The sequence below is a fragment of the Nycticebus coucang genome, chromosome 13 (assembly GCF_027406575.1).
Source record: "Nycticebus coucang isolate mNycCou1 chromosome 13, mNycCou1.pri, whole genome shotgun sequence".
NCBI classification, from domain to species: Eukaryota; Metazoa; Chordata; class Mammalia; order Primates; family Lorisidae; genus Nycticebus; species Nycticebus coucang.
Genome location: NC_069792.1, coordinates 13,668,133 through 13,694,925, shown reverse-complemented (window position 1 = coordinate 13,694,925; position 26,793 = coordinate 13,668,133). Strand labels below are relative to the sequence as shown.

The 26,793-nt window shown below is 39.6% G+C and overlaps 1 protein-coding gene across 1 annotated transcript; it reads left to right on the top strand.

Moving 5' to 3' along the window:
- Nucleotides 1-277: 277 nt before the first annotated feature.
- GGH (gamma-glutamyl hydrolase) lies at nucleotides 278-25,811 on the top strand. Its single transcript, XM_053559639.1, has 9 exons — nucleotides 278-660; nucleotides 4,094-4,208; nucleotides 8,975-9,025; nucleotides 13,077-13,161; nucleotides 14,850-14,988; nucleotides 17,993-18,099; nucleotides 18,182-18,272; nucleotides 22,153-22,290; nucleotides 25,160-25,811. The coding sequence occupies exons 1-9, from the start codon at nucleotides 552-554 to the stop codon at nucleotides 25,279-25,281; spliced, it is 957 nt and encodes a 318-aa protein (XP_053415614.1). The 5' UTR covers nucleotides 278-551; the 3' UTR covers nucleotides 25,282-25,811.
- Nucleotides 25,812-26,793: the final 982 nt, after the last annotated feature.

The window sequence follows — 26,793 nt, the reverse complement described above, 5'->3', positions numbered from 1 at the left end:
TCGGGAGCCACAGGGTAAGAAACGCCGGAGCGTCAAACTCGGCTGGCAGCACTGACAGAGACAGGGCCTTGACCATTGAAGCAGGAGGTAGAGTTGGCGCAAAATCTCTGGAGACTTCTAGAACCCCTGGCCAGCCTCCCTTGCTGCTAGGTTACCACACACGGCTAGGCGGGGCTCTCCTTTCCCCTGGAGGGGCTGGCCGCCCCAGCTTCGTCAGGGTGACTTAAGGCCCCACTGACATAACAGTCGCTGCTCAGGGGTCCCGGCGACCACTGAATACCCAACCTGCGCGTTTCCAGATTCTCGGCAGAGGCGGCCAAGCTACGCGCCAGTTTCGCCGGGTCGCAGGTCGCCGAGCGCAGGCCGGACGATGGGGCGCGCGCGCCGTTCGCTCGCCCAGAGTCACCCCTCACGCCCCCGCGGCCGCCGGGCGTGCGCGCCGGGACTACATTTCCCATAGGCCCGCGCGACGGGGCGTGGTCGTCGGAGCCCTTCGCCCGGCCGCAGGGCCTTTGAAAGGCGGCGGGAGGCGGCGGGTGGCGGCGAGGGCCATGGCGAGCTGCGGTCGCCTGCTGTGCGTGCTGGGCCTCTTGTTCTGTGGATCGGCGACCCCGGGGCAGTTCAGTCCTTTCCGCGACACTACCGAGAAGCCCATCATTGGTAAGGAGGCTCTGCGGGCGTGGGCCCTAGACCTGCGGGTTAGCGTCTGGGTGTCTGCGCTGGGCGCCTCCGCCTGTTGGGGCTCCTCCAGGCACGTCCGCCCTGGAAACCCTGCGAAGTGCCGGCTCACTCGCCGGGGTTGTAGTGCGAGTGAGACCCCGGGCTAGACCGTTCGGATCACCCTGACCTGGAGCAGATGCCTTGTTGATTAACCTTAAACTCACACGGCTCTAGCTTGCACTGTGAAGAATTCCGCCCATGGTCTTTGTTGCACCGTAGCCAGGAATGTGTAGTAAAATTTTTCTTCCCTTTTTTTCGTTTGCAAGGGATTTTTGCTAATTTTGCATTTACAAATTTTGTACATGCATTATATTAAAATTCCACCGGTTGAAGGCAGTGCGTTAGAATATAAAATCAAGAAAGTATACCTTAGACCTTGTCAGTTTTAGTAGTGGAGGGCAACAGTGACTGATATCTTAATGTCAGTTTTTTATTTGGTGTTAAAAGGAAGCATGAAATTTTTCTATTCCCAGCATATTCATGTTTTAAAAAGAGAGTTAAATCAGCTTTCATTACTATAACAGACATTTGAGACAGGGTCAGGAAAACCTACACAGAAGAAATCGTCATGAAGGTTAAAATTTGCCGAAAGGAATTTGCGTGTGGACAATTAAGATTGGTTTTATTTTCTTCTACAAAGAACTGTATTCTGTAACTTTACAGAAAATGGTGAATACTTTTACTAATATATGGGTAGTGCCCAATTTTCTAATTTACTAATATTAAATTGGAACTTTGGAACTTATTTTATAGCTGTTTGAAATGGTAATTAGGTTTTCTAAGAAGAATTAATTCAAAATATAATTATACATAGTGACTCGTATATTGTGAGTCCAAATTGGAGAAAAAAAAAAAAGAGAATGCGGGAGAGGATTTTTTTCCTTTCCTAGAATCTGGTAGATTGGGTCAAATAAGAAAAAGGGAATATGCTTTTAATCACTCTGGTCAATTAAGACACAATAGTTAACTGAGCACCTACTGTGTGCAAGGCATTGCTCTGGGAACTGCAAAGGATCCAAAGACAAAGTAGTCCCAGAGTTGGGAAATGGGTGGGTATGGTGGCTCATGCCTGTAATCCCAACACTTGGGGAGGTGGAGGAGGGAGGATCCTTTGAAGTTAGTAGTTTGAGACTGGCCTGAGTATCATAGCCAGACTTCACTTCTATAAAAAAATAGAAAAATTGTCTGAATGTGGTGGTGTGGGCCTGAAGTCCTAGCTACTCAGGAGTCTGAGGCCAGAGGGTCACTGGAGCCTCAGTCTGAAGTTACACGAGCTATGATGACTCTACTGTACTCCAGCCCAGGCAACATAGTGAGACTTTGTCTCAAAAAAAAAAAAAAAAATTGTAAGAGGTGGCTTTAAATTATGAGTAGAATTTTGGTCACATTTTGAGATACAAGGGAACACATCAGTCTGAGCTGTTTACCCTAGCATGGGAAGTAAGTGTGTGTGGGGCAGGGGAGGGGCGGTTTTGGTGGAACTTACTGTGATGTACTTCTCTTTTTCTGGTACCTTGTGCTCCCATGTTGCTTCAGACCCCGCTATGTGGCACCTAACCACTGTCTGCCTTGTACCACTCCATTTTCCTTCTTTATTCTTTCCCTAGCCACATTTCATTTTTCTGTAGTAAAGATGATCTTGCCTACCAGAGAGGAGAAAAGCAAGTTTTTCTGAACAAATTTTGGTCTTTGACATAATGTTAACTGAGTACCTGATAAAATGGCAATTGTTATAAGAAGCTGGGAATAGGAAGTGATTCATACAACAGCTCTTCCCGTTAGGTGGCCTACAGAGACATTGAGAATGTTCCAATTGAAAATGCTCCAAGTGGTGGAATATGGGATGATAATGAGCACAGGTTCCCACCTGACAAAACAGATGTGTTTTAATGTATACTGAATGCTAGTACTAGGCAAGGGCTGGGGTTTCACTAGTAAAAGGTAGCCAGAGAGGTGGGTGCGGCAGAGCACATTGGTTCTTTTTTTTGTTTGTTTGTTTTGAGACAGAGTCTCAAGCTGTTGCCCTGGGTAGAGTGCTGTGGCATCACAGCTCACAGCAACCTCCAACTCCTGGGCTCAAGCGATTCTCTTGCCTCAGCCTCCCAAGTAGCTGGGACTACAGGCGCGTGCCACAATGTTGACCCAGCTATTTTTTGGTTGTAGTTGTCATTGTTGTTTGGCAGGCCTGGGCTGGATTCGAACCCCCTAGTTCTGGTGTATGTGGCGGGTGCCCTACCTGCTGAGCTACAGGCACCAAGCCAGCACACTGGTTCTAACAGAATTTAGGAGCCCACTGAGGTGCTTAAGCACAGTGATGACCCCTGCTGATGATCTGTAGCTATCTCATCTCATTTCCCATGGCTTTCTCCCTTCCCTCACAGGGCTCCAGTCACATCCTTGCAGTGTGACAGGCGCACACCTGACTCATGGCCATTGCACTTGCTTTTCCCTTGCTCTGGATCATTTTTATCTGAATATTGCTTAACTCCCTCACCCCTCTGAATTCCCAGCTCAAATCTCGTGTTCTACCTTCTTAGGGAGGACTGTCTGGTCACCCTATTTGAGAGTCTCCCCTTTTCTCCACAAGGACCCTCCCCTCCACCCCCGGCCACCGTCCACTGCTTTACTTTTTCTCCTTACCACCAGCCATCACATGATAGAGTGTACTTTTTTATCTTGTTTGTCCTCTCTCTCCTCCCTCTTATACACTAGAATTAATGCCGCAGGGCAGAGATTTTTGTTTGGTTCATTCATATGTCCCTAGCACCTAGGTCATTTCCTGATATGTAGTGTGAGTCAGTGGTATACAGTATATTGAATGAATGAAGAAATGGTGATATGCTCAGATTTACCCGCCTTGTGGAGAGCAAACCATGTGGGTTTTTTCTTTTCTTTTAAGAAACAGTGTAGAGAGGACGTTTTAAGAATCTATTAGTCTGATGGGGAGAGGCAAGATACTAGTTGCGTGGATTAAGATGGTGTTGGTGATGTTAGAGAGATGTGGGTGGAAGATTTTCATGCTTTTGCTTTGTCAAGGAATCAACGTGTCTGTAGGAAGGGAATGGGCTCCTTGCAGCTGAAGGATCTGTACCCTTGAGATGGATTCTAGGTCTAAGGCTGTGTGACGGTTGCTGGTACTGTTGTAAACCTACTTTGGGGGTTTATTTGGCCTCCCTGGTACGTAAGAGAGATGAGGCTGCCTGGCAGATCAGTTTTCTGCCATTCCTTCCCCAGAGTGTATGGATAGATGAGTAGAAGCTTCCTATTTAATTCTGAGAATTAAAAAATAGGATATTTTACTGGGATGGTTTTTATTTTCTGAGCAAGAAGAAAAGAAATTTGCTTGAAACTAAAACATTTTTTTGTTGTTTAGGAGTATTAATGCAAAAATGCCGTACTAAACTCATGAGAAACCTTGGAAAATATTATATTGCTGCATCCTACGTAAAGTATCTGGAGTCTGCAGGTGCAAGAGTTATGCCAGTTAGGTATGCTTCGTTTTTGTTTTTCTAATTTTTCAACCAGCTTTATTTAGGTATAAAATGTACATATTTAAAAAGTGAAATTTTGTAAGACCTGATTTTCGCACATACTCAGGAAACCATCGCAGTCAAGCTAGCGCCTGCATTCATCATCCTCGCAGTGTCTTCCTGCGCCTTTGTGGTTTCTCTCTTCCACTCTTCTCTCTCCCCTTGCCTCTCCCCAGGAAACCGTTCATACTCTGTCACTGGACATAGGTTTGCATTTCCTTGAGTTTTACATAAATGCACGTCATACAATATGTACTAGTTTCTGTTTAGCTTTTTTCATTTTGCATAAAAATTTTGAGATTTACCCATGGTATAACATGTATTAATAGTTACTTCCTTCAGAAAAACATTTTTCTTTTAGAATTTTAGATTTATAGAGACATTGCAAATACAGTAAGTACATCAGGCTCCTGTAATATTTTACTTTGCTTCCCTGAATGTTAACATTATACATAACCATTGCAAATTAGTCAAAACTGAGAAATTAAGACCTTACTTGGAATTCATCATTTTTTTACTCGTTTTATTGTAATGGGCCACAATCCAATCTAGGTTACCACCTTGCGTTCAGTCCTTATGTCTCATTAGTCTCCTCTCATCTCTGGTAATTCTCAGTTTTTCCTTGACTTTTATGACCTATATAGTTTTTTTTTTTTTTTTTGTAGAGACAGAGTCTCACTTTATGGCCCTCGGTAGAGTGCCGTGGCGTCGCACAGCTCACAGCAACCTCCAACTCCTGGGCTTAGGCCATTCTCCTGCCTCAGCCTCCCGAGTAGCTGGGACTACAGGCGCCCGCCACAACGCCCAGCTATTTTTTGGTTGCAGTTTGGCCTGGGCCGGGTTTGAACCTGCCACCCTCGGTATATGGGGCCGGCGCCCTGCTCACTGAGCCACAGGCGCCGCCCTTGACCTATATAGTTTTAAAGAATACTGGTCAAGTATTTTATAGACAGTTCATTCCATACCATTTATTTAATGGGAATAAGAAAGTCATTCTTTTTATTTCTGACTTAAGTTCCAATATATGGACACATTCCATATTGTTTATACATTCACCTGTTCATGGAATTTTGTGCCATTTTTAGTTTTTGGCTATTATAAGTAGGTATGATGTTTTCTATGCTGTATAAAAAACTTGTGTTTTCTCTCTAAAATTAATGCTTGCTTGCCTATGATTGCATCATTGAAATGTAGGAATATTGTACCTAATTTTTGCCACAAACCTAATGCTTAGAGTCTTCGAATTGTTTAATACATGAAGCAATGTATATCTGTAACAGCGGTAGAGGTACTGTTTGTCATATTTGTTAGCATAGAGAATGAAATGATAGTTTTCTTTACCCCATTAAAGGTGGTCCTCACTGACACCATGAGGGGAATGAAAAGAGTCTATAATTTAACTAGCTTTATTCCATAATGTTAGCGTAGGAAACAGGGAATAAAGGTGATTTTGAAAAAATGACTTTTAAAATACCCTCAAACTCTACTTTGAAAGTTTGTAAATAACTTTGGCAGTAGTGTTGCTTCAATATGAATTATAAATATTACATTTTTAAAGGAGCTATATTATGTGTGTGTTAAATTGGCCTAGTAATAAAATGTTTCATATCATATTTTCATTTCAAAGGAGCTGAATTCATCTTACATTTGGAAGGTGCTAACAAAATCTTAAAAATGTTTGTAATAGCATGTCAGTTAAAGTTAGTATGTTTTAAAAGCCCCCAGCACCATCATCAAATCCATTTTGAGTCATTTCACATACGAAACAGAACTGTTTACTTTGTACAACCTGTTTGTGTAAATACTTTCTTATTAGAAATTATAGCAAAGAGAAGTACTACTCAAATATATTAATAACAATCAAATCAAAATATTATAATTTAGACTTATACCACAAAATATTACATTTAGATTCATAGGACTTATCTCCTTACTTGTTCTTTTACATTTAAACTAATTGTCATCTTCCTCAAGATGAATATTTCTTTGTGACATAGGTCTTTAATGTTCTAGTAGCAGACTTCATTTTTAAATGAAAGCTTATTTGGCATCCAGATAAACCAGAGTTTTAGAGCTGATGAAGAGGCTTTGAGAGTCTTCAGAACAGTATTTCAAAGTTTTCATCATAGAAGCTTTTTAATACAAGCTGTTCTTTTAGGATATTAGTGCTGATAGGAGAGAGGGACAAAAGGCAGCTGGACCAATTCAGAGGTGGTAACGTTAGGCTGGGTGTGAATAATGAGAGGTTGGCTTAGAGCAGTCGTGTGGGATTGACAGGTAAGCATTCTTAAAATTATCGACGCACAATGACTCATAAAAGGGTGCAAGGAGGAAGATATAGGTAAGAATGATTGAGGAAGTTTTGAAACTGGGGACATTTTGAAACTGGCTGACTTGTGGAATACTGGTATTTACGATGGAGGTGCTAAGTATCTGACTGCATAAAGGTGAATTTCCAGCTTGGGTTCCAAAAGTTCTTTTCAGATATATTGTTTGGAATTGGAATCATGTGTTCTTCTAGAAACAATGTAATACCTGAGGGCTAAATTTCCAGACTAGCTTTCAAAGGTAATGATCCCGATGATGATGTTAAGTTCATTGCTGAATTTTGGATGCAGGGTGTTAACTTCTGCAGTTCAGGAGGGCTAGAGGAGGAGATGGGAGACTTAGACAAAATCCTGAAGGAAGCCGGAAGCTTGTCTTTGATCTCCTTCTCCCTGTCTGCCACCTTCTCTCTCAGGGACTTGGTGCTGTCCGGTTGTCATAAATTCCCACTGTCAGATTATTAGAAAACACAAAGTGACTTGCCTTTTAACAGGTAATACAGAACATCCCACTGATGTTTTTGGTTGAAAAATGTGTTTTGTTCACCTAGCATTTTACAACATCTTTAAACATTTACAAATTAGAAGACTTCGTGAAAGTCTGAATTTCTGGCTTCTTTTGAAAACAGTTATCTGGTTTTAAATGGGGCAGGCATTCTGCATTGACAATGGTAAATGCTGCTAAGTGGCATTTACCATTATTACTGGGCTTATACCATTTTCTTTTGTTAAGGTGAGCATGAACTATTTCTCATACCCTGTTGAGAGGGTGTTTCAGGAAATGTCTAACAACATGCAAATAACATCCGTGTTCCAAAAATGTGCCTTGACCTGTTTTCTCTGCCAGGGCCAGGAGGCATGTCACTTGTGACGTCATTCCTCCTCTCTCCCCCCCCGCCCCCCCCCCGCAGCAATTAGTCTCCTTAATAATGATAAGCGCCCCTCCCTCCCCAGTTTAGTCCTGGACAGTATGGGCCTGCACAGGTGGCTGGCAGAGTCCTTGGAATGCAAATGAGCAATCTAAATCCATTCTGGTCTCTCACCAGACTTGAATATCCGTGGGGAGATGTCTGGGTCCTGTCTGGTTGGTTCCAGCTTTGTGGCACATCCTGGGGAGGTAGGACTGGCAGAATACTGGGCAGTGTGGAGAGTCACATTTCACCTCCCTGTTGCTTCCTAAGACAGGGCTGCCTGCTGTTTGATTCTCATTTAAGACTGAGGGAAGCACCTGTGTGGTATCACCCACTGGAGCTTTGTGGCTTTCTCTGGAATGGGGTTTACTTTGAACTTCAAAGGACTGACCTGGACATGTAAAGCTTATTTGCACTCAAAGGAGAGCCCAGAGGTGTTTGCTAGCAAAGTGCAGCTGGTGTTCTGGGGGTCACAGATGTCTGTTTAATAACGAGTGAAGTGTTCTGATGCCTCTAAAGCTGCTTCGGGGCAGAAGCGGACTGTAGCTGACATCTGATCATAAGTTTGCTTCTTTTGGGCAAATTGAGAGAGCATGTACCCTGTTATTCTCTAGAAACAGAAGACTGCTGAATGTGGAGGAGTTTTTACAAGGATTCCACAAATATGATGCTGTCTTCCCTTGTTCTTGCATTTTATTGAACTGTGGAAGAGCAAACATCTTACTGTGACTTGAGTACTGTGACATCTTACTGTGACGTCAGTTGTCACAGATTAATCCCATAGGTTTTCTTTGGAGAAAGGAAATAAAATCAATAACCTGGTGATTATTAGGAGGGCCTTAACAGGTGTTTGATCAAGGATGCTTCAGAATAATTACCTGGGCTGTCAGGCCAGTCTGCAGTGATCTGACATGTGGTCTGGCTGGTGAGACTAGACCTGAACTATTCTGACTTTTGAATGCACAGTAGCCCCTAGACTGTGGCACCTGGTTGGTGGGAGTGGGATAAGGTCAGAGACTTGACGTTTGTTTGTATTGTTTTTATTTGCCAAACCTGCCTCGAGTCAGGATATAACTTACATGATAGTAAAGTTCTTTATTGAGTCTTTGTATGAAACTATTGGGTATCTTCACATTCCTTTTCTTTTTTTTTTTTACATTTCTTTTATAGTTCTTAGAAAACAGAGAAATTACTAATGTCCTGTACTCTCATGGTTTTAAATGTTTTGCATAGTAGCACATACTTCACGATATCAAATTGCTTTAGATCACAGAAAAACTTGTTTCTTGTCTGATTGGCAAAACAAAGATAATTATTTGGCTTTCCTATAGTTTGAAAAAATACTTCTAGGAGAGCAGAGGTAATATTCCCTGGTATTTAAGAATTACTTTTCATTTGGCTTTTTAAAAGTAATATGGTGACTTTAGTGGTTTACTTTTTCCATGAGTTTTAGAAATGGATGTTTTATAACTGTTTTTATTGTTTTCAGGCTTGATTTTACACCGGAGGAGTATGAAATACTTTTTCAATCCCTTAATGGGTAAGTTGCAGCCTTGATTTAATACAGTATATGAGTGTCTACATATATATTTTGCTTTTGCAAAAAATGAAATGTAGATATTTCTATGTAACTGTCTTAGAGTGGTATAACAGTTTTCTGAGTTCTTTTATAGGAAATATTTTGTTAGGAAATTCGAAAGTCCTGTGAAGAGGAGGAAGCTGGTTAGAAAATGTATAATTGTTACGCAATAGATGTACTTAATTTCTTTTCTTAATGTGTTACATAGTCTTTGTTCTCTTAATTCTTGTCCTAAATGTTTTGAAGTCACTTTGAATGGCTTGGCATATACTGTCCGTAGGAGATCTATAAGTCCCAAGTCTGAGGATAGTTATCTTTCAGACATTATTTGAATAGAACTTGGAAATAATTTTTCTGTTTTAATGTCTTTACTTAAAGGTATGATTGGTTAACTCACAGAAAAAGAATCATATGAAAATATGTTTAACATTACTCTTAACGTAAGGAGGGAATGCTCATTACAACAATTAAAAACTGTTTTAACTGTCAAGTGGGCAAAGATCTGATAATTTGCTAGTGGTGTGTGGCAAGGGTGTGAGGAAACAAGTATCCCCACGCTTTCTTAGTGGAAATGGAAATTAGTGTTTAGAGGGACAATTTTGGAATATCTACTGAAATTAGAAATACATATGCCCTTTGACCTGGAACTAGGAATTGTATTCTCCTACTTGGGGGAAGACTTAGGCCCCACAGGCATTGTAGTATTATCTGACGAACTCCCAGTTTAGAAGTCAGTGAATAGTCCATGAGTTGGAAAGTGGCTAAATAAAACAAGACTGATGTACACTTAATAGAATACTAAGCAGAGGCTAAAAATGAGGATATCTACATCTGCTTTGGATGACTATGAGCCAAAGTGTGTGATACTGTCATGTGAAAAGGCAAGGCACATAATGGTGTAGATAGTATACTCTTCATTTGTTTTGTTTTGTTTTGTTTTTTGAGACAGAGTCTTACTTTGTTGCCCTCTTTAGAGTGCTGTATTGTCACAGCTCACAGCAACTCTAACTCTTGGGCTTAAGCGATTCTCTTGCCTCAGCCTCCCAAGTAGCTGAGACTACAGGTGCCCACCACAACACCTGGCCAGTTTTTTTGTTGTAGTTGTCATTGTTGTTTGCCAGGCCCGGGCCGGGTTCCAACCTGCCAGCTCCGGTGTATATGGCAGGCGCCCTAGCCACTGAGCTATGGGCACCGAGACAACGTGTTTTTGTTTTTAAGATAGCGGTGAGGATATGAGGTCTGATAATTAAGTTTGTAAACTCATCCTAGACACCTTTGAAGTGCTGCCCTGGGGAAGCCATGCACTGATGCCAGGGCCTAGTCCACCTGTCTAAGCACTTTTACTAGGGTGAGTTCACAAACTGAATTGTCAGATGTCATACAATGACAGCTCTGATGGCCATTCCAAAGAGTTCCAAAATTGCTTTCAAGGGTGGCCGAGGCATCAATGCATAGCTTCCAAGGGGAGCACTTTGAAGGTGACCTCAGTGATATTCAGCAATGAGGTATGTAGCATTTTCGCTAGGATGAGTTTGCAAACTTGTATATGCATAGCATATTTCTACCAAGTCAGCACAACACATTTTAATAGTATTTGTTTCTAACTGGAAGTAGGGTAGGAGGGTTTTTTTTTTAACTGTAAAACTTTTTTAATAAAAGCTTTGTTATTTAGTATTTTTACTTTTAAAAACTATGTTCATTTATTACTATTTTTAAAGTTTTGTTCAAAAAAAATTATTTGCCTTCAGTTTAGTTTGGCTTAGTAAATATTTACCGTAAAATCAGTTCAATTTAGTAAAACATTTACCAGGTCTGTTATGTGCTATGTGCAAGGTACTTTGGCACAGACGAAAATAAGTAAGTCCAGGCTAGAATATAATGGTAGAGCCTCAAAAATATAGTTTTTGAGGTACATCATTCATTTCTACCCTCTCATCAATTGCATTTCTGTTTGGAAAGGAATCTGAAATAGCAGTATAGTCAGAAGTAAATACTTTGGGAGCTAGCTTGTCCAGATGCTCATTGGGTCGTCATGGAAACCAGCAGTGGTCCTTAAATCTGTGAGAGAGCCCATCTGTATCCCCCTGCCCGTCTCTTGCGTTGCTTCCTGCTCTCTCTCCCTTAGGCCTGTCTTTCCCTCTCCTGATTGACAAAGAAAGCAGGGCTTCTAAGTGCCGTCAGCCAAGGCCCTTATTTACTGTTCCGGAGTGTCACAGGGAAAATTAGTGTTACTTTAATACAACTTCAAAAACACCTTACTTAGCACCCTGTTATGCCTAGATCCCATACTGTTTTGTAGGAGAGATGAAAAGACAGCCTTGCTAAAGAAGTTTGGCATCTGGGAAGAGCAGTCAAGTTTTACTGTATCAAAGGACTTTGAAGTTAGATATACCAAATTTGGATAGAGGCATATTTTATTCATTGATTGATTGAGACAGAGTCTCACTCACTCTATTGCCTAGGCTAGAGCGCCCTGGCATCGTAGCTCACAGCAACCTCAAAGTCCTGGTTCAAGTGATCCTCTTGCCTCAGCTTTCAGAGTAGCTGGGACTACAGGCGCCCACCCTGGCACCCAGCTAGTTTTCTGTTAGTAGAGTCATGGTCTTGCTCCTGCTCAGGCTGGTCTCAAAGTCCTGAACTCAAAAGCTCCTCGCACCTCAGCCTCTCAGAGTGCTAGGATTACAAGGGTGAGCCCCTGAGACAGCCAGAGAGACACCTTTTTAAATACTGAGTTAATGAAAAGAGAGAACCGCTACTGAATCTTCATGAAGCACTTCATAGGGTTTTCTGCCTGGTTTTGTGGCAGGTGCTCTATCACACAGATATTTATATGTTTATACTAGACTGTGACCTCCCTAACAGCAGAAACCACTCATCTTTGTTCCTCTAGGCAAGTACTGAGCCTGGCTTATGGAAGAAGTAGAATATATTTTTCGAATGAATACCAGCCTCAAAAGTGATGTTTCGCATATTTCAAATTCGTATTTAAGTATTTTCAGAATTTAATGTTTAATCCAGTTTTTGTAACTCCCTATGAATACTTTTAGTTATTTCAAGACCTATTATAATGTGTTTTAAGTTGAAAGTTAATTTTAAAAGTTGTTATGAAACATGATGCATTTTTATTCTATATTTTACTGTTATGAGTATATAAAACAAATTCAGATGTTTTATGACTGCCTCCTTCTTTTCCAAGACTTTTTCTGGAATTATAATTGTCTTCTTTTAAAAAAAATTTCTAATACTATGCTTATTTCCAAAGTGATCTCAGGGTGATAATCAAGAATTAAATTCTTAGGCTAGGTACGGTGGCTCACTCCTGTAACACTAGCACTCTAGGAGGCTGAGGCGGGTGGATTACTTGAGCTCAAGGGTTCAAGACCAGCTTGAGCAAGAGTGAGACCCCATGTCTACTAAAAATAGAAAATCTACCTGGGTGTTGTGCTGGGCACCTGTAAGTCCCGTGAGACTGAGGCAAGAGGATCACTTGAGCCCAAGAGATTGAGGTTGTTGTGAGCTAAGATGCCAGGGCACTCTACCTGCCCCCCTGAAAAGAATCAAATTTATTTCTAGTTTAAATATATTTTTATGACCAATTTGTTTTATGTAGTTTAATGAATTATATTGTGACCTACTTACAAGTATGGCCCTGCAGTTAATTTGGCACCACTGATCACCTTGATTTAAACCTAGCTATACCTGGAACTTTGTTTTATTTCTAGCCCTTGGTGCTCTTGCCCTTCCCTTGCTTATGCACCTTTAATTTGTTCACACTCTATTTCATTAAATAACTTTGTTTATTGAAGAAGATTTGGAAGAAGATGCACTAAAGGGTTGTTAACTTCTGTCATTTCTGAATGGCTGGGACTGTAAATATTTTTTGCCTTAGCTTTCTAATTTTCTTTAATGATCATACAGCTTGTATAATAAGGAGAAAATTGTTTTAAAATAAAAAGATTGCTTACTTTCTGGGGGATATGGAGCAAAACGTACTCATCTGATGTTGTTTCAGAATCCTTTTCCCTGGAGGAAGTGTTGACCTTGAGCGCTCAGATTATGCCCATGTAGCTGATGTATTTTATAAATTGGCCATACAGGTAAATATCAGTTATTGCTTGTTATTCCAGAAGGAGTTTCGTTCATTTCTGTGAGGATAATTACTTTTTTTTTTTTTTTGCAGTTTTTGGCTGGGGCTGGGTTTGAACCCGCCACCTCCGGCATATGGGGCTGGTGCCCTACTCCTTGAGCCACAGGCACCGCCCAGGATAATTATTTTTTAAGCATGTGGTCATGCTTCCTTCGCAGTGAGCCCTTGAACTTCATTATCACTTTAGCCTTTGAGGCGTCTGTTCTTGAACAGCCAGTGACTGCTCCTGCTCACTTTCTGTGGGCTTCTAGAGACCCTTCAGAGCCCTGCTGACTGGCTGTGCACGTGGGTGCTCATTAGTAGTGAACCGTCTCATCGTGTCGCTCAGTAATTCTTGTATCTCTCTCTAACCTCTTTTTATCATGTTATTAATTCTCATCACCTCTTGAAATCTGTTTTTCTTCCCAGTTCATTAAATCCTGTTTGCCCTTTCTTGACACTTACCTTAGACTTTATGTTCACTTACCAAGCAGAGCCTCTGACTTCTGCTTTGTAATTTCCACATTGGCCCTGCCTTTGCACCTTTGCTGAGAACCTTACTATTTCTCCCCTCAACTTGTACAACAAATTTTAAATGAATCTGGCCGGCTCTCATATCTTGCCAACCCTCACTTGAATATTTCCCTAAATAACTATTTTTAGGATTTGAGATACTTGTTTAAAAACTTTTATTTTATTTTTATTTATTTATTTATTTAAATTATTTTTTATTAAATCATAACTTTGTACGTTGATACATTTATGGGGTTCAGGGTACTGCTTCGATATACAATGTGAAATGCTTACATTGAACTAAGTAACACATCCATCACAATTATACTCTTTTCTTAATAGTTTTGAAATGTACCATTGCATCATGCACATTAGGTGAGGTCCCCCAAATGCCCTCCCTCCCTCCTATGTCCTCCCTCGCCTCCCCTCTCCTCTTCCCGTCTACTTTCTGAACTATAGTTTTATTTAAAAACTTTTAATAAGTTGTTTTTTTTTTGTTTTTTTGGTTTTTGGCCAGGGCTAGGTTTGAACCTGCCACCTCCGGCATATGGGACCGGCACCCTACTCCTTGAGCCACAGGCGCCACCCTGTTTAAAAACTTTTAATAGGCTCGGCACTCAAGCAGCTAAGGTGCCAGCCACATACACCAGAGCTGGCAGGTTCAAATCCAGCCCGGGCCTGCCAAACAACAATGACAACTACAAACAAAAAATAACCAGGCGTTGTGTTGGGCGCCTGTAGTCCCAGCTAATTGAGAGGCTGAGGCAAGAGAATTGCTTGAGCCCAGGAGTTGGAGGTTGCTGTGAGCTGTGATGCCACAGCACTCTACCCAGGGCGACAGCTTGAGGCTCTGTCTCAAAATAATGATAATAATAAATAAATAAAAACTTTTAATACTAGGCTAACTAACCTATATCTTTTTATATTGTTTGGGTCAAGATCCATCCACAGCTCATCTTTTCCATCCTATGTGGGGGCATGGTATGAAGAGGGGTTAAGTGATAGCTTATTTATGTATCCTGGAGAATTCTTTAGAAATCCCTGCATAACTCAAGGTGCCTACCTGGTAACGATAAACAATATATATAATTTTTGTTTTGGAAAATTTGAATAAACCTCGCTTTCTCTTTTTCTTACTCTTTAAAGAGTTTTGATAAGGGAGACTATTTCCCTGTGTGGGGCACGTGCCTTGGATTTGAAGAGCTTTCATTTCTAGTTAGTGGAGAACATTTATTAACTCTCACAAATACCACCAAGAACAAACTGCCACTGAACTTCACTGGAGGTAAGAATCTTCTTTTTAGTCCTTTTAGAAGTATTTACTGAGGATTATTAAGTAGCAAATATTAAAAAATGCTTAGGCCATTAATTTTTAGATTATCCCAGGCTAAAGATGGGAATGACCACCCTCATAGTCATTTCAGAAGATGACTTTGGAATTTTGAATTTTGATAACTCATTACTTCTAGTGATATCAGGACTATGTGGGATTAAGAGTTCTGAAATTAGAGCTGGTTTTGAGTCCTAACTTTCTCATTTTGGCCACAAAGAATCATTTAACCTCTCTCAGCTTCAATTTCCTTATTTGCAAAAGAGTCTAGTGAGAATTAAATAAAATGATGTTTTCCAGGCACTAAGCTTGGTACTTTAAACAAAACTCTTACACATGTTAGTTGTTATATTATTATTATTATTATTATTATTATTACAGTATCCACCTTTCCCCCTTGACTGTGCATTCTATTATAACTCCAAGTGAGTGTACTGCTATCCTGACACTAACCACCTAGAGTTCAAGGGCATGGTCCTCAAAAAGACTGCCCTGTTTGTTTAAGATGCCAGCCACAGGTCACATCCCCGAGCCACTACACTTCTTACCAGTTGCTACAGATGACTCACAGAACTCAGGAAAGTGCTGTGTTGGCTCACCAACCAGGAACTCCAATGACCTGTGGTATCCAGAGTTTTTATTATAGAGTTTTATTATGAGAGTGTGACTGATCGAGGCATTGGCTCAGTGATTGAACTCAGTATTCAGCCCCTCTTCTGTCTTTGGATGTTGGGCTGACTCATAGTTCCAACCTTCTAATATTGGAGTTAGGATTTCTTGTTGTCAGTCCCCATCCTGAAATAATCCAGGGACCCACCTGGAAGAGTTTTAGAAGTTCCCTGTGAGGAACCAGGACAGAAACCATACAGATTCTTTATTATACTGTGTATAAGTAGATAATGATTTTTGTAGGTTACTTGATCTTTGAATCCTCAGAACTGAATGCTACCAACTATTCCTATTCTTACGGAGGATTTTGGAAGGAAAGTTCATATGTAGAACTTATAGAATTCTTTGTACTTTTGAAAGCTCTTTATTTCATTGTCTCTCCTAATTGTTGCAAGAACGTTAGGTCAGACTACGGTCAGACTACTTTCGTTGTGTATTGTGAAAATCCAGTTTGTACAAAAAAGGAATATTTCAAGGTATTGGGTTCTCATGCATGGAAGCTATTAGGAAGAAAGAGGGGCCTGGTTTGGAACAGCTAACATCAGAGCTTAACACTTCAGGATTTTTTTTTCTCTGTTTTCCTTTAAATCTGTGTATCTGATTATAGACCGTTCAGTATGACCACTAAGATACAGTAGAACCTCTGTAAGTTGACCATCCACGAGACTGTAATGAATTGGTCAACATATGGAGGTGGTTAACACAAGGAACTAGGCCCACTGTACTGATGTGTACATAGGTACATGCTTGGTCTGTGACAATTAGGTCAATTTAAGGAGGTGGTCAATGTAGGGAGGTGGTCAACTATGGAGATTTTGTTGTATATTGCTTTTTTGATTTGTTTGTTAAATAGAGATTTCTTTGTGTTATCAGACAAAGGGGTCCAGCGCCTGTCACACTGTCTGCCAATATGCAGAGGTCGGGATAGGTCCTCCAAACTTCGTCACAAGGCTGGCGATTCTGGAGAACAGTGAGCCTAGCCTCTGAGACTATTGTGTTTTTCCATTTGCAAACTCACAGTTTTATACAGAAAAGTTCAAAGTAAAAATCACGTTAATCTTTATTTTAAACAATAATCGGCATAACCCATGACCCATAATAAACAATAATCAGCATTACCCTAGATCCAAAACAGCATTCCAATTCAAAGCTTAATCTCCTAAATCAATTCTTCTAAACTACTCAAGATTATGCACTTTTAGGTTAAAACTGAATTTAAAAACAACCAGAATGGGAGACATAATGCGAAGTCATGGAGGATCTAAACTGACCAGACCAGCTGTGTTGTCTCATCTCTAGCCTGAATGACTCCATCTTATTCCCACTACGTGTGGTTTCATTGGCTTGGTTAATGTTCTCTTATAAATGATTGATATTTTAAAACTTTTAGGTTCCAAATACCTTTGAAAATACATTGAAAATTCTGGATTCTTTCCTGGAAAACAAATATTTGAATTTTTTTTTTTTTTTTTTTTTTTTGCAGTTTTTGGCTGGGGCTGGGTTTGAACCTGCCAACTCTGGCATATGGGACCAGCTCCCTATTCCTTTGAGCCACAGGCACTGCCCAAATATTTGAAAAAAAATTTTTTTTTTTTAAATTTTTAATTTTTTGTAGAGACAGAGTCTCACTGTACCGCCCTCGGGTAGAGTGCCGTGGCGTCACACGGCTCACAGCAACCTCTAACTCTTGGGCTTACGCGATTCTCTTGCCTCAGCCTCCCGAGCAGCATATTTGAAAATTTTTAACCTGTTTTTTTCATAGCTGTCTAGTTCTCTAGCACATTCTCTCCTTATTCTATATCCTTGCTAAATCTCATATCAGAAGAATTTTACTTATTCATGTTAAAATTCTATAAGAAAACTACTTAAGTCTGGGGCATATTTGAATTTATGTTAAACGTATTTTGTGTTAGATTGGAATAGTTCTGTGAAACTGATGTGTTTTGCTTACCACTTGGTCGTCTTGCAACACAACCAAAGTAGTCTGACCTAATGTTCTTGTAACAATTAGAAGAGACAATCCAAATGTATGAAGAATTCTGTAAGTTCTGCATACGAGTACTACTACTTTCCTTCCAAAATCCTCCGTAAGAACAGGAATAGTTGGCAGCATTCAATTTTGAGGATTCAAAGATCAGGTAATTTATAAAAATCCTTATCTACTTACACGGAGTAGTATAATAAAGCATCTCTGTGGTTTTTGTCCTGGTTCATGACAGGGGACTTCTCCTTGGCTTCAGGGGATTTTATTTTTTGTGTGTTTATTTCTTTTGTGCTTAAATTATCTCAGGTTCATTGCACAGCAGAATGTTCCAGAATTTTCCTGCTGAATTATTGATGTCATTAGCAGTAGAACCTCTGACCGCAAATTTCCACAAGTGGAGCCTCTCCATGAAGGTATCACATCAATTACATAATGAAATTAGCAACATTTAGAATCACTACAGAAGTAATCATTTCTTTTATTTTTATACTCTAGAATTTTACAATGAATGAAAAGTTAAAGAAGTTTTTCAATGTATTAACTACAAATACAGCTGGCAAGATTGAGTTTATATCAACAGTGGAAGGTATATATCCCTATAGCATGTATGCTTTATTTCATTTATTTTATATTTATTAATTTGGTTTATATGTCTTTTCTTATGAATTAAATCATGTTACTTTGGGGATTGAGGATGGAAGTTAGAACATTTTTGGAAACAGGAAATGAGACATGTTTTATGCATGTTCCAAATCAATTAGAATTTACCCAGGTGTTTTCTAAAATGGAGTGAAGAGGAAGAGTAAGGGGAAGGCATAAAGAAACAAATGAATAAAGTAACTTCTGTTTTTAGCAATTTTGCAGATTAAGTACCTTGACAGACTCTCCCCCAAACAAGAACACAAAATGTGGTCGATAGAGAAAAACATGTTAAATACATTAATGAAATGGCAAGAAATAAAGATACTTCACGATTTGATTGGAGTATTTAAACCAGCATTATTATTGAATCAGAGAACTTGCAACAAAGCTCAGGCCCCCCCTACATGGACAGTCCCGATGGAGCAGGACCTGAAAGGGGGATACCTACAATGTAAGGGTGAACTCAGAAAACTCCTGGGATCCCGCCCTGCCAACTGCAGGGAGAAATTGCCCATCTTGAATCTTGGCACTAATGGAGTGTGGGGCAGGGATGGTGACTAAGCCTTGAGCATTCACAAGGAGAGACTCATTTTCCTAATGTGGCCTACATTGTACTAACAGGGAAGGTAGAAATCTCAGATCAACAATTTTGTTCAAAATTGTCTTAGACTGGTAATGCCCATATGTGCATGACAAATACAGATAATTCCTTCAGGAGAACCTCATGTTCAGCTGAGGCTTCCCGGAATTTCCACATATGAGGTTTGAAGGAAAATGAGCAATTGATAGCCAAAAGATCACTAATGATCAGGGAAGCAAGGTATCATGACCGAGAACTTGCAGAAACAAAAGATCCAAAGCAGATCTGCTTAGGTATTAGAATTATCATATACAATATAAGTTTTAAAGAGTAGGGCCACTTGAAAATATAAGCATGGGGAGGCACCTCTGGCTCAGTGGGCAGGTTGCCAGCCCCATATACCAAGGGTGGCAGGTTCAAACCCGGTCCCAGCCAAACTGCAACAAAAAAATAGCTGAGCGCTGTGGCTGGCGCCTATAGTCCCAGCTACTCGGGAGGTTAGGCAAGGGAATCGCCTAAGCCCAGGAGTTGGAGGTTGCTGTGAGCTGTAGCGCCCCAGCACTCTACCATGGGTGATAAAGTCAAACTCCGTCTCAAAAAAAAAAAAAAAAAATATATATATATATATAAAAGCATGAAATAATCAGATTTAAAAAGAACCAAATTCAGGTATTAGAAATGAAAATACAGTTGAAATAAAAGATGCATTAATCAGAAGATTAGACACGGACATAGATGAATGAACTAGTATATAGGACAGATCTGAGGGAAACATTCATAATCCAATATAGATAGAAATGCAAAATGGGCTAAAAGCAAGGTTGGAACCTGAAGGATAGAGTGAGAAATTCTAATATTCCTAACTCGAACTTGGGAAGGAAAGGGAGCGAATGGGATAGAGACAAACTGTATTTCCATCTACAAAAACAAATTTGGGGTGGATGAAAGACCTAAGTGGAAAGGAAAACTATAACAAGGGTTTAATGGGAATAAAGGAGAGTATCTTTATCATCTCCTGTAAGGTAAGAAGTTTTGGACACAAAAATGTAATATAAACCATAAAGGAAAAGATTGATAAATTCAGCCAAATTAAGAAGTTGTATTCTTTTAAAAAAATAGCACCGAGGGCCTCGGTGCTCTTAGCACAGTGGTTGTAGCGCCTGCCACATACACTGAGGCTGGCAGGTTTAAACCCGACCGGGCCAGCTAAACAACAATGACGACTGCAACCAAAAATTTGGAAATCCTTGTATTTTTTTTCATAATACATGTTTTCTGTGAACTTTTTGAACTCGTATTTATCTGTATGTATCTTTCTTTTTCTCCATAATTTATCAGATAATTTCTTACTATGATCAATCACTTATGGCATTTTTTATTCTCAGTAATACTTTTCATATCTTGTTTTATTTATTTATTTTTTTCAGATTAATGTGTGGGTATAAACAACCCACAGTGTTGCATTTGGTAGGTAGAGTCCCTTTTTTTCATAGCTTGAAGAAAAATAATACTAGAAGATCTGCCTTTTGGTTAACTGTGTGTAGCAGTTAATTTCCTATTCACCCAGCCTGTGGGTCTCTTGCTGGTAGCCAGTCCTAGACCACAGAGAAAGGACAAAGTCACAAGGAGGTGGGGTGGGAGGGAACAGAGCCCTGGGAGCTGCTTGTGGTGGGTTTTACTTCTTGTGAACCCCGACCAGGCTCAGGTAAAATGTTTTTTTTTTTCCTCACGGTCTGCTCTCTAGTGAAAGAGTCTAAGGGATGTGAGTGAACAGTGCTCATTTCCCTAGATACCTTTTCTTTTCTTTTTTTTTTTTCATTAAATCATAGCTGTGTACATTAATGTGATCATGGGACACCATACACTGGTTTTTTTTTTTTTTTCATACACTGGTTTTATAGACCATTTGACATATTTTCGTCACACTGGTTAACATAGCCTACTTGGCATTTTCTTAGCTATTGTGTTAAGACATTTATATTCTACATTTACTAAGTTTCACATGTACCCTTGTAAGATGCACCGTAGGTGTGATCCCACCAATCACTCTCCCTCCCCTCCCTCTCCCTTCTCTCTCTCCCTCCCCTTCTCCCTCTTCCCCATATTCTTAGGTTATAACTGAGTTATACCTTTCATATGAAAGCCATAACCCCTAGATACCTTTTCACTCAGCTAATTCTCTTCATTTCTCTGAGTACTTTCTGATAGTATTCATGGTTACAATTCCAAAGCAAAAAATAATAAAGGAGAGATACTTTTTATTAAAATTAGGAGAGGCACATGTGAAGAAGAATGAGTATGTGCATTTTTCAGAAGGTAAATATTACACATATATATGTTTTTAAAAAACTGTGGAATTCCTTAAGCTCATGTGAAAACAGAGAGCAGTAATACTTTGGACCCTGGGTACCTGTCTGTCAGCTTCAACAATTGTCAACATGTATGTGGCTCTTCTTGTTTTATATTTACTTTCTTTCCAGATTAGATTATTTTTTGAGGCAAATCCCAGGGATCATATCATATGTCATCTAGTAAGAGGTCTAGAAATAGGGCGGCATCTGTGGCTCAAGGAGTAGGGCGCCGGTCCCATATGCCAGAGGTGGCGGGTTCAAATCTAGCCCTGGCCAAAATCCCAAAAAAAAAAAAAAAATAAAAAAAAAAAAATAATAAATAAATAAAAAAGAGGTCTAGAAATAATTGAATTGTGTTACCTAGAATCTTTAACACCGAGTTTTAAAGTTTTGAAAACATTTTAAAAATTGACACCATTCCTCAGGAACAGTATCTATTAAAAAAAATTGGCAACATGAAGTTATCAATCTGTCCTTAGATTGAGAGAGAGAGACAGTTTAGGCTGGGACACATTGGCATGTGTAGAAGGACATCATAATTGCTGCTATAGTCCATTCTCCTTTGAATAGTAAGTCATGGGAGGGCATGAAAGCATGGTATAAAAAGCAGAGGAAAGAAACCAACCATGGGAGAAGCTTACGTCACTGCACTTGGCTGCTGAGCTGGGATAGCTTCCTAGACTCAACCGTTTTACTTTACTGTGGTTATCTAGAATACACATTACAAATTGTAAAAGCTCGCAAATAAGTTGAAGTACATTATTGGGAATTTACACACTGTGAATTATTTTGTATTTGAACGAATATGTACAATTTTGCTTTGATATATGGTATGATATTTATTATCATATTAAACCATTCCTAATATTTACAAGTTTGTGTTCTTCATACAGGGTTTAAGTATCCAGTATATGGTGTCCAGTGGCATCCAGAGAAAGCACCCTATGAGTGGAAGGAATTAGAAGGCATTTCTCACGCACCTAATTCTGTGAAAACTGCATTTTATCTAGCAGAATTCTTTGTTAATGAAGGTAATATGGGGTACATAATTTTGTCACCCTATCAGTTTTGTAGGGAATTGCCCTCATCTGAAGTTTTGTCTGTTCTTTTGCTTTATGAATGTTCTATAAGTTCTGTAGGTTTAATTAATATACATATGTATATATTAAATAATGTTTAGGTCCTGAAATCGAGATACTCAGTATTCAAGTAAAGCCAGGGCATTTATTGCAATTAATAGTACATGTATCTTATAAAAAGTGTGACAATTAAGTTCATGAACTCATCCTAGAAAATGTGCTACAAACCTCATTGCTGAATATCACTACAGTCACCTTTGAAGGACTCTCCTTGGGAAGCTAAGCAACTATGCCAGCACCTAGTCAACCTTTCAGAGCAATTTTGGAACTTAGAATGGCCATTAGAGCTATCACTGTATTACTCTTGATGTCTTGAATTTCATCGAAATGTCTTCCTTTCAGTATTTTCTTTATCTGTGGGTAAAGAAAAATGTCACTGGGGGCCAGATCCAGGGAGGAGTAGGAAGGGTGTTCTAGTACAGTTATTTGTTTACTGTCTAAAAACTCCCTCACAGACAGTGCTGTGTGAGCTGGTGCATTGTTATGCAAGAGCCATGAGTTGTTACCTAAAAGTTGAGTTGTTTTTGTCTAACTTTTTCACACAGCCTTTTCAGCAATTCCGAATAGTAAATTTAGTTAAATTTCTCTCCAATTGGTACAAAGTCATAATGAAACTGCCTTGTTTTGACTCTTGATTTGGACCGATAGAACTTTTTTGGTCATGGAGAATTGGCTGACTTCTGCTTGTACTTTGACATTTTGTTTCAGGGTGGTATTGGTACACCCATGTTTCATCACCAGTGATAACATGGCCCAAAACATGGTCTGGCCTCATGACAGGGTCTTAGTAAACTGACTGTCCTTTGCTTTTGTTCACTGGTCAGATTCTTCAGGACCATTTTTATCCATACCTTTCTCATGCCAAGATTTTCAGTTAAGATTTTCTTGTTTTTCTATCTGTTTACTTGGTGTCTACTATGCTTCTCACTCACAATTCAATGAATTTTTACGATGTTTTTATCAGTTCTGCTCGTTTACAGGCCATCCTGATCTCTCTTCATCAGAGATGCTTTTTCTCTCCTCAAAAATATTTAATCCATTTGTACACTGCTGTTTTCTTCATGGCATTATCCCCATGAACTTGGACTAATATGTCCCTGATTTCTGTTCCACTCTTGTCAAGTTTAAAAAGAAATTTAATGTTTGTTTATTGCTGTAATTTAAGCTCTGACATTTGTGAGACAGTACACAAAAACATGTAACATGAATGATGAACACCACTCAGCAAGATAGCACCACACCTCGACACGAACACTACTGTGAGACATTGATATACCAAGGTTGTGAAATCTTACCAAGCTGTTTGTACAGTGCTGCCACTGTACGCTCACAGTGACCAGTTCCTGGACTTGTCAGACCTTGTGACAATTATATGATAGAGTGGCCAGAATTCTTGAACACCAAGATAAAAAATGTTGAGTTCTTTTTTTTCTTTCTTTCTTAAATACTTCCATTAGGTTATCCCTCATTACTCTTCTTTTTTAGGGATAATGTTTTAATAATAATCTCTGAAAATTCGTTGTTATTTTTTCAAGACAATGATATAAATTGAATATATACCCACCAGTCTGTGATTTTAAGACTGCTTGCCTATAGTTAGTTAATAAGCTTTGCCTACTTTTTGGTTATAAAATCACAGACATTTTCATGGTATGTTTTATTTGGTGGTGAAATTGAGAATTTAGTTGTGTTTTATGTAGTAGTTGCCTATTTTTTAGTTGAGCGATGTGGATACAGTAAATTCTTATTTGACAGATTCTTAGAAACTGCACCTTTAAACTTAAACAACATATAATGAAACCAGTGACATTGAAGAAAGTGTTGTTGTTCAAGGACCTGCTGTCATTTTGTTTAAAGTAGCAGTTTCCAAGAATCTACCCCTGTTAAGTGAAGACTGCTGAGCGTGGCTGTTTGAAGACATCATGAGCCATGCTTTTTTATCCCCTCTCCACACTTGCTCTAAGTTTTTATCAACCCTCCTGCTTTAATTGGGATGTCAGATACTTTCTATCGTATTCACTCCAGTTTAGAATTACACACAGTCGAGTAAATGGTCCCGTGCCAAAAATTCTACATTAAAAAAAAATGAATTCTCCCATGTACATTATTAATCCAGTTAAGGATTTTCATGTTGTATGTGTGGGACTGAGTGAGGACGACAGTGGTGTAGCCAGGTTAGCTGCATGTTAATCACATGGTGGTCTATTTAGTCTTTATCTTCCAGGGCCCTCTTTCTAAAAATGCCTTTAGGAGGAAGTCTGAGCCCTCACCCCTCCACATCCCAGTTTTAGCAATGGTAGACTTCTTACTGTGCCTCCTTGTTTTCTATTATTCTGCTGTATCTGCCTCAGTTTCACTAATTTCTCGATCCTATTCTTGAAGCATCCCAGTAAAGATATTCTGTAAAAATTTCATGTCATACAATTCTGTCGGTTACCAAGCCAAACTTGTTGAGTGTTAGGACCTTTTCCTGCTTGTATTCCCATCCCCAGGCTCTGTGCACAGTCTCAGTGCACACAGTCACTTAGCATTTGGATGAATGGGAGACTAGTACCACAGCGGGTATGGTGCAGGGCAGACACTCTGTAGCTGCTTTGTTAGTAAAGCAGGTGCTGTTTTTTGGGGGGGGGAAATTTGTAAAGCATTTCTTTTCTTGTTGGTATTTTCCTGCTTAATACTGATTGCAAGAAGAAGAAATACAGTCTTTTGAAAATTTTGTCATCCAGTCTTTCTAAAAATTAACACTTTCTTTTTCTTGTAGCTCGGAAAAACAATCATCATTTTGTATCTAAATCTGAAGAGGAGAAAGCACTGATTTACCAGTTCCAGCCGATTTATACTGGAAATATTTCTTCATTTGAGCAATGTTATATATTTAATTGAAAGTCTTGGATTTATTAATAGAAAACTTTGAATAATTCCATGATTAAAGCCACAGCGATTTGTTTTTCTATGATGAGACTGACTGGCTTCGATTCTTTGTTCAGTATATGACTGTTTATATCACATTTGATACCCAGTGAGACACGTAAATAATACAGTATCGTTCATGGAAAAACCTTGTATCTGAACGGTAGAAAAATAAATTTATTGAAAATACAAATGTTTTTTCTAACATTGATTTTAGAAATAAATATTGCCCTTTTCAATCCCATCCTCCTTGCTGAAGACTTCTTAAATCCTACGTCTAGTTCACTGTCCTGTCTTTCTCCTTTGGGTCTCGGGAGTATTATGTCTGTGTGTACATGGGGGTGTGGGGGTGTGTATCTCCTATTCTGCTCCAGAGTTAAAGTGCACACATCCCGAGCAGAATCTGTGTCTTGAATTGTTTGCCTTTCACAATGTCTAGCACAGCAGGCCTTGATAAATACCTGTAACTACTTATAAATGAACTTTTTCCTATGGAAATAAAAAGCTGTCATACATTTATTCTGATACATTTTAGTATATTTTTAAATCTGTGCTCTCCTCCTCTACTCCTCACCATACTTTATAAACCCTTGAAAGTATGAAAGGTGGGAACTCCTTGAGGACAACCAGTTGTTGGAAGAGAGAAATTTGTTGAGCTTTATCTGATAAATGCTATTTATGCATCTGTTCTCTCTGGTCTTTTAGAGCTGTTGCTAGAGAATTAGAAATAGAAGAAATAGGGATTAGGAAAGATTTTGAAAGGGATTGTGAGTGATTTTACATGTGGAAAGATGAGAACAAATGTCAGAAGCTACTGAGGTAAGCCATAATCTTCAGGTAATAAGGACAAATGGGTCATAGAAATTGAAAGGGATTTTCAAGTTTAGTCTGCCGGGAAAGAAGTATAATAGAAACATGGCAGATTTAGTCTCTGTCCGTGAAGGTGAAGTTTCTTTGAGGTTTATGTTGTTGTATGTGCCATTCCTGGTTAAGTTCTTGTTTCCTACTAGAAAAAAGGCAGCAGTACTATTCCTGCTCATAATTGCCAGAGCGCTAGCGTGGAATCGTGCAGGTTGCTGGTCTCTGCGGATGCCAAGGAACGCTGCATTCTGACCCTTCTGGCGCACGTCCTTGTGCCCGTGAACAGTGACTTCCAAAGGTTCTTACTGGATGTCATGGATGATGGTCACAAATGCAAGTTTACTGTTTTGCTGTGTAGTTTTTTGAAGTTTTTATGCTGGAACACTAGTCCAAGAATGGAATGAATGTCTTTGAAAGTTGACCACACCCCTGCCTTTCAGACACCACCACCAGCGGGAAAGCCAAGCACGGGAGAAGAGCAGTCCCATTCAGGCAAAGAGCCTCTGTTCTTTGTCAAGCCTGACATCACTACCTCAGTGGGGGCTAGAGAGGATATTGATTAGAAGTTGCAGCACTTTGAGAGGCCAAGGTGGGAGGATCTCTTGAGCCTAGGAGTTTGAGACC

Bases quoted from the DNA above. Each gene is read 5' to 3' on its own strand.
- GGH (XM_053559639.1), top strand. From the start codon at position 552: ATGGCGAGCTGCGGTCGCCTGCTGTGCGTGCTGGGCCTCTTGTTCTGT. The intron at 13,162-14,849 runs GTAAATATCAGT...TACTCTTTAAAG, and splicing joins TTTATAAATTGGCCATACAG to AGTTTTGATAAGGGAGACTA. The intron at 18,273-22,152 runs GTATATATCCCT...TTCTTCATACAG, and splicing joins GTTTATATCAACAGTGGAAG to GGTTTAAGTATCCAGTATAT.